The sequence below is a fragment of the Macaca thibetana genome, chromosome 14 (assembly GCF_024542745.1).
Source record: "Macaca thibetana thibetana isolate TM-01 chromosome 14, ASM2454274v1, whole genome shotgun sequence".
NCBI classification, from domain to species: domain Eukaryota; kingdom Metazoa; phylum Chordata; class Mammalia; order Primates; family Cercopithecidae; genus Macaca; species Macaca thibetana.
In genome coordinates this window covers 18,773,760-18,781,432 of record NC_065591.1, presented here as the reverse complement: position 1 = coordinate 18,781,432, position 7,673 = coordinate 18,773,760, and the positions used below count along the sequence as shown (strand labels likewise).

The window sequence follows — 7,673 nt, the reverse complement described above, 5'->3', positions numbered from 1 at the left end:
AGTTAGGAGCATAGTCCCCACCATCAGACGGCCTGGGCTCATATTCTGGTTCCAACATTAAGAGAGAAAATCATGGTCAAGTCACCTGACCTCCCTGGGCCTCAGTTTCTTCATGCAGTCATCCTGTGGTATCCATGGGGGATAGACTCCAGAACCCACCATGCATACCAAAATCTATAGATGCTCAAATCTCGTATATAAAATGGCAGAGTTTATATACAATCTATGCACATCCTGTCATATACTTCATTTTTTAAATTTATTTTTATCTTTTTGAGTTGGAATTTCGCTCTTGTTGCCCAGGCTGTAGTGCAATGGCGCAGTCTCAGCTCACTGCAATCTCTGCCTCTTGGGTTCAAGTGATTCTCCTGCCTCAGCCTCCCGAGTAGCTGGGATTACAGGCGCCCGCCACCATGCCAGGCTAATTTTTGTATTTTTAGTAGAGACAGGGTTTCACCATGTTGGTCAGGCTGGTCTCAAACTCCTGACCTCAGGTTATCCACCCGTCTGGGCCTCCCAAAGTGCTGGCATTACAGGCGTGAGCCACCCTGCCCAGCCTTCCCATATACTTCAAATCATCTCTAGATGACTTATACCCAATAGAACATAAATGCTATGTAAATAGTTATACTGTATTATTTTAAAATTTGTATTATTTTTAATTGTATTATTATTATTTCTTTCCCCACAAATATTTTCTTTTTTTTTTTTTTTTTTTGAGACGGAGTCTCGCTCTGTCGCCCAGGCTGGAGTGCAGTGGCACGATCTCCGCTCACTGCAAGCTCTGCCTCCCGGGTTCACGCCATTCTCCTGCCTCAGCCTCCCGAGTAGCTGGGACTACAGGCGCCCACAACCGCGCCCGGCTAATTTTTTGTATTTTTAGTAGAGACGGGGTTTCACCGTGGTCTCGATCTCCTGACCTTGTGATCCGCCCGCCTCGGCCTCCCAAAGTGCTGGGATTACAGGCGTGAGCCACCGCGCCCGGCACCCCACAAATATTTTCAATCTGCAGTCGGCTGAATCTGCAGATGCAAAACCCACAGATCTGGAGGGCCACCTGTATATTAAAAGGTATATATAATGACATTACTTGCCTCATACGGTTATGAGGATTAAATGAAAGAACTTACATGGTGTCCTTAGCACAATGCCTAGTGCCTAGTAAGCTCTCTGTGAGTTACCACCACTCGTATTCTCACTATTGCCTGGGAACTAGACCGGGCATTGGGCCTAGCTGTTGAAAGTTCCTCTGCTGCTTACCTCCTCCCTCTCTTGGGCCCTGGAAATAGCCCATCAGTGGGGTTAGTTGCTTTCTGGAATGTTTCCTCACCCAGCAGTTCCCAGCTGGAGCAATTTATTTTTCCAAGAAATGAGACCTCAAATTTAAGTTATGAGTCATAGGCTGGGCGTGGTGGCTCACGCCTATAATCGCACCACTTTGGGGGGCTGAGGCTGGTGGATCATCTGAGATCAGGAGTTGGAGACCAGCCTGGCCAACATGGTGAAACCCTGTCTCTACTAAAAACACAGAAACTAGCCAGGCGTGGTGGTGGGCACCTGTAATCGCAGCTTCCCAGCTTCTTGAGAGGCTGAGGCAGGAGAATTGGTTGAACTCAGGAGGTGGAGGTTGTAGTGAGAGAGGCACGCCACTGCATGCCATCCAGCCTGAGCGACACAGCAAGAATCCCTCTCAAAAAAAAAAAAAAAAAAATAGAACTTCAAAGATACCCTTTCAGAGCACATTCTTCACGGTTACTGTGGGCAGAGGTCACAAGTGTGGGATGGAGCATGGCTCCGTCTTGACAAGTCTCATGCATGAGCTCAGGGAAAGAATGAAGATCAATGTCTGCCTTAGGCACAGGATAGTGGCGTGGAGCAGGAAAATCCTGTGGCTACAGTATCTGGCCTAGGATCTTCTAATGTGGTTTTCAGGGGAAGGGACCTGAGATAGGGATCTTTAGCACCCTCCCCTTAACGTTTTCTTTTCTCCTCATTTTTCAACACATCAGAAAACAAGTAGGACAGAGTTCCTTGGCCTCATTCTTTGGTTCTGGTTGACCGAAAGGTAGTGAGCTTGCAGGATGTGGCAGCCCAGGGCATCATCTCGATCAAGGGGGAAGGGATTCAGAATTGCCTGTAACATGCAGGACCTGCTTTTTAAACAAGAACACACATTCTTGTAAGTCTATTTTCTTCCAACATAGCAGTCAGTGTTGTAAGCTCTAGGTACTTGGGTTTTTCAAGTCAGCTGTGCTAATTCCAGATCGGAGTACAGCCACTCCTTTTTATTCCCCCCTCCTCTGAGACAGGGTCTCGCTCTGTTGCCCAGGCTGGAGTGCAGTGGAGTGATCATGGCTCACTGCAGCCTTGACCTCCTGGGCTCAGATGATCCTCCCACCTCAGCCTCCCAAGTAGCTGGGACTACAGGCTTGAGCCACTATACTCAGCTAATTTTTGTGTTTTTTTTGGTAGAGCCGTGTTGCCCATGCTGGTCTTGAACTCCTCGGCTCAAGTGATCCACCCACCTCAGCCTCCCAAAATGCTAAGGTTATATGAGTGAGCCACCAGGCCCAGCCTTTGTAGTCATTCTTTCTAAATATGTCTTTCTACTATAGAAGCAAATGCCTCCAAATACCCACTCCCATGTTCCCACTATAAAGGAGAGATAAGTTTAATTTCGGGAGGCTCCAGGGTCACCTGAAAACGATGACTGGAACCTTTACAGGATTAATCTTCCATCAGTCTTTCATTTCTTAGACATCAATTGAGTTGAAGGTGGGCTACAACAGACAAGTTCCTTTGACCTTTACAACTGCCCAAAATCTCCTCCTCAATCCAGAACCTTTTCATCCTGAAGAGTTTTTCTGACTGTGGAGGGAGGTCTTGTGGAATTTATTCCAGAGGTGAATACTCAGCTCACTTTCTCATCCTTACTCTGACTGAACGTGAAGCAACTATTAGCCTGGACCAAAAGAGACTCATATAACCAAGCAGAAAACCACTAAGCTGTCCCAAACTCCATGAGTCAAATGAACACCAATCTAGTTGTAGTGTGAGAACCACTGAAGCCCAGCCAATCTCGGCGCAATCTTGTGTGCTTTTGGTCAGCAAAGTGGTAGGATGCCCAAGAGCTCCTTCAAACGACTGGTGATGAGCAGAGGGAAATCATGACCAAAATCTCAAAACAAGGAAGGATGAGATTTTTCTGCTCCCTAGGAGCTGCATGTGGAGAGCAGGAAAGGGGAGTTCCTTCCATTCCAAAGGAGTAAAAGACAGCTTCAAGTCTGTGAGCCAAGAAAAAGGGAAGCTCTGTGAGCAGTAATGAACCTTTCCCTAACTGGCTGAAGACCCAGCTGGTGCCAAAAGAAGTTAAAACATTGCTGCCCAACACTCCATGATATGGAGCATCTTGGGAGTCAGGTATAGTTAATGCAAACTTTATTTATAAAAGACTCTTAAATTAGTTGTATCATGCCATGCATTCATACAGAATACAGTGACCCTTCAGGGCGACAGAGAAGAGCTCACAAACTGAAAGGAAGACTATTAAAGAGTTTCTAATATTAACTATTAGAAAGCTAGGAAAGATTAGGACAATTTTACAAATGAGCAATTAAAAAGAAAAGGATCTGGGAACTAGACTGAGCAAAGGGGGCAGCTGTTTACAAGTCTGTACACTAAACTCATCCACGGACAGTCTTCTAGAGCAGCGGGACGCTGACGAAGAGAAGCAGAGTATGTACAAGTACTTGTGCCACAACGACTCCTCCCCCAGCTCCACGGCATGATACGTACAACCAGTCTGTATACACTAGGCCTGCTGAGGCCACTTTAAACTATGAGGACTTCTAGTTTAGTAAACTAAAGCTGCAGGGTGCCAGGGGAATGGGGCAGCTTCATTTGCGACTGCTCTTTATTCTCTCCAGTCTTTTTTTCAAGTCGTCTATGTTAGCTGTGGAGGAGGAGGAGGTCACAGTTCCTGAAGAGTGAGTCTGGTTAGAATCCAGGTCTGAATGCTGGTGCTGCTCCCGAGACTCCCGGAGTTGAGAGAGTTTGCTGTGGAGCATGTCTGTGGAAGAGGCAACGGTAGGAACTGCTGGTTTGGAGAGCAAAGAGGTCAAAGGAGGTCGGTCATCTTGCTATTGAGAGAAGGAGAGAGATTGTCTAAGGTCAGGTCAAGCAGGTCAAGATGCAGCTCCAGAACCACATACAGCAAGTCTAAGCTTTACACTTCTCTGTGGGCCAGCCTGCCTCGGACCTGCTTGTGACTACCCTCCCTGAGCTGCACAGAAGAAAAGGAATAGTACCTTTGTGTTGTCCAGACCACATCGCTGTCGGAGGATCTTTAGCCTTTCCAGGTAGACAGATGGCCCCACTTCTTCCCCATTTGTGTTACCTATGGAGGACACTGTGCTTGTGGGTGTGGGCACACATGTGACCTCCATCTGGGGGGAGATGCCTAGAGAAGAAAAGGGAGAAAGAATATTCAGATATCCACATATCCCCCTTCTAAAGTGCCTTGGTTAATCTCCCACCAAAAAGAACAATTAAGAATTTCCTGGGGCTTGAATATTGTTACTATACTTGAAAACTAAAAATTCCACAAGAATCTACCTAGAGTTGGTGATAAGGATGCTCTGAACTATACAATATAAGCTTCTTGAGAACACAAAAAATTGATACAGAAAGGCAGAATGTAAATTGGGTCATCCATCTGCGTCCTGGGTTATGCAGGGGATTATACTCCAATAATCCCAGGGGTGACTTGGGCAATCCAAAAAGCTGAAGCTACTCCTGAGGATACTGTAATTGCCCAACTGAAAAACCAGAGGACCTTAAATGTTTGGAAGAATTAGATTAAGTTTGGACCAATGTCACATAGGAGACACTCATTTGAACCTGTGAAGGAAGCAAGGTGTCCAAGGCTATGGGGTATTCATGGGGAAGAGAAGGAGGTGTCCAACAATTATCTAAAGAGGGCGTAGAACTGGAGTGTCTGTAACCTACCACTAAGATCAATATCTGGCAGGAGAGAGGAAAACCAAAACAAGAAAAAATCCATCACACTTCCTAAATTTCTGAATGAACAACGATACAACGCAGGCCTTTAAAATATTTCACTTGGTATCAATGCAAATGCATTCCACAGGCCCCAAAGGTAAGGTACTGGGAGGAAACACTGCCTTATGGTAAACAGAAAGGTAGAACAGGTTACTCCAGGGAAAAAGGACTCCTTTAATGTAAAGATGAGGACAATCCTCTGAGGGGGTGAAAAATGAATGAAGAACTATGTAAAAGGCAACAATAAGAGATGTCTGAATACTCTAAGGCACAAAATCAATTTAATAATCAGTGGGAATACATGCTTGGGTTGCAAATGTGCTGTTTAGGCGAAAATTATCACACGTCGAACATCCCCAAAAAGGGCTTTGGAAATGAGGATAGAATGCCTGCCCTGATCAAACCATGGTATGTTTACATGTGGCATACTGTTTGACATTTTGCGCACCATACTTTAACTCCTTAGAGGTCTTTTTCATTAAAGACCAGCCTGGGCAACAAAACAAGACCCCGGCCAGGCGCAGTGGCTCACGCCTGTAATCCCAGCACTTTGGGAGACCGAGGCAGGTGGATCACTTAGAGGTCAGGGGTTCAAGACCAGCCTGGCCAACATGGTGAAACCCTGTCTCTAAAAAAAGTTCAAAAATTAGCTGGGGATGGTGGCTCACACCTGTAATCCTAGCTACTGGGGAGGCCAAGGCAAGAGAATCACTTGAAGCCAGGAGGCAGAAGCTGCAGTGAGCCTAGATCGCACCACTGCACTCCAGCCTGGGTGACAGAGACCCTGTCTCAAAAAAACCCCACAAAAACAAAGAGACCCCATCTCAAAAAATAAAAAGACTTGTAAAGTCTTGGAAAGGCATAATTTAAGGTGTCAAAAACAAGAACTCCTGTTTAAGAGAACAAAATTAACTGAAGCTTCAGCCCAGCAAGATACAGGCTGAGAGTAGATATGATCAGGGTCTGAAAACCACAAAGAGACATGACATGCTTTGACAGGCAAACACATTCTCAAATGTAAGAGCAGGTGAATGTCACTAAACTCGGAAAGAACTAAGCACAGCACTGATGAGAGGGCACTTTTGCAGTTGGGTCTTTCTTGTCTTGGTTTAAGGCTCATGATAGTTATTTTCTATAACTGAAACCTAAGTCTTCAGTTTGTCTCTAGATCCTGTGAGCAGTAATTCTCAAACAGGGACTTTCTCACTGTGGGGGCAGTAACATTTCAGCTTAAACTTAGTTACTGCATTCATTCATATCATTTAACGAATAACATCATGTGGCTTAAGGGCAAGGACACGTTCTGAGAAATGCATTTGTTAGGTAACTTCATAGTTATGCGAACACCTAGTTGGTATAACCTGCCACACATCTAGGCTACAAGCCTGTATAGCTTGTTACCATACTGAATAGTGTAGGTAATTTTAACACAATGTTAAGTATGTATCTAAACAGAGAGAGGGTACAATAAGAATGCCGTATAAAAGATAAATGGTACACCCGTATAGGGCATTTACCAGGAATAGAGCTTGCAGGACTGGAAGTTGCTCTGGGTGAGTGGTGTGTGAAGGTGAAACCCTGGGACACTACTGTCAACTTTATAAACACTGTACACTTAGGCTACACTAGACTTATACAAAAATAATTGTGCTACGACATTATGACAGCTACGGTATCATCAGGTGATAGGAATTTTTCAGCTCCATTATAATCTTATGGAACTGGCTGGGCATGGTGGCTCACACTTGTAATCCTAGGACTTTGGGAGGCTGAGGCGGGGGGATCACTTGAGACCAGGAAGACCTGGAATTCAAGACCAGCTGGGTCAACATGGTGAAACCCTGTCTCCACTAAAAATACACACAAAAGGCCGGGCACGATGGCTCACGCCTGTAATCCTAGCACTTTGGGAGGCCGAGGCGGGTGGATCACGAGGTGAGGAGATCGAGACCACGGTGAAACCCCGTCTCTACTAAAAATACAAAAAAATTAGCTGGGCATGTTGGCGGGTGCCTGTAGTCCCAGCTACTTGGGAGGCTGAGGCAGGAGAATGGCGTGAACCCGGAAGGCGGAGCTTGCAGTGAGCCGAGATCGCACCACTGCACTCCAGCCTGGGTGACAGAGCAAGACTCTGTCTCAAAAAAAAACAAAAAATTAGCTGGGTGTGGTGGCATGCAACTGTCCAGCTACTCGGGAGGCCAAGGCAAAAGAATCATTTGAACCTAGGAGATGGAGGTTGCAGTGAGCCGAGATCGTCACTGCACTCCAGCCTGCATGACAGAGTGAGACCCTGTCTCAAATAATCTTATGGGACCACCATCATATATGCAGTCCGTCATTGGCCAAAATATTGATATGCATGACTAGACACAGATGCTGAACACTTAACCTAATAAATACTACATTATGTAGTATGTTAGAGGTGTAAGTGCTATGGTGGGGTGAGGGATAGGTTGCAAGTTTTAAACAATAAGGTTTTACTGGCCAGGCACGGTGGCTCATGCCTGTAATCCCAGTACTTTGGGAGGCCAAGGCGGGCAGATCAACTGAGGTCAGGAGTTGGAGACCAGTCTGGCCAATATGGTGAAACCCTGCCTCTACTAAAACTACAA

The 7,673-nt window shown here is 45.8% G+C and overlaps 1 protein-coding gene across 5 annotated transcripts in view; it reads right to left on the bottom strand.

Moving 5' to 3' along the window:
- Nucleotides 1–3,423: 3,423 nt before the first annotated feature.
- The window catches only part of CKAP5 (cytoskeleton associated protein 5), a 102,111-nt gene continuing 97,861 nt past the window's right edge, over nucleotides 3,424–7,673 (bottom strand). For all 5 annotated transcript variants that reach the window (XM_050757518.1, XM_050757522.1, XM_050757521.1 and 2 more), the window contains 2 exons: nucleotides 4,308–4,459; nucleotides 3,424–4,139 (listed from right to left, as the gene is read on the bottom strand). In XM_050757518.1, coding sequence (XP_050613475.1) covers nucleotides 3,897–4,139; nucleotides 4,308–4,459 — 395 coding nt within the window. In that variant the 3' untranslated portion in view covers nucleotides 3,424–3,896. The remainder of the gene's footprint in view (nucleotides 4,140–4,307; nucleotides 4,460–7,673) is intronic.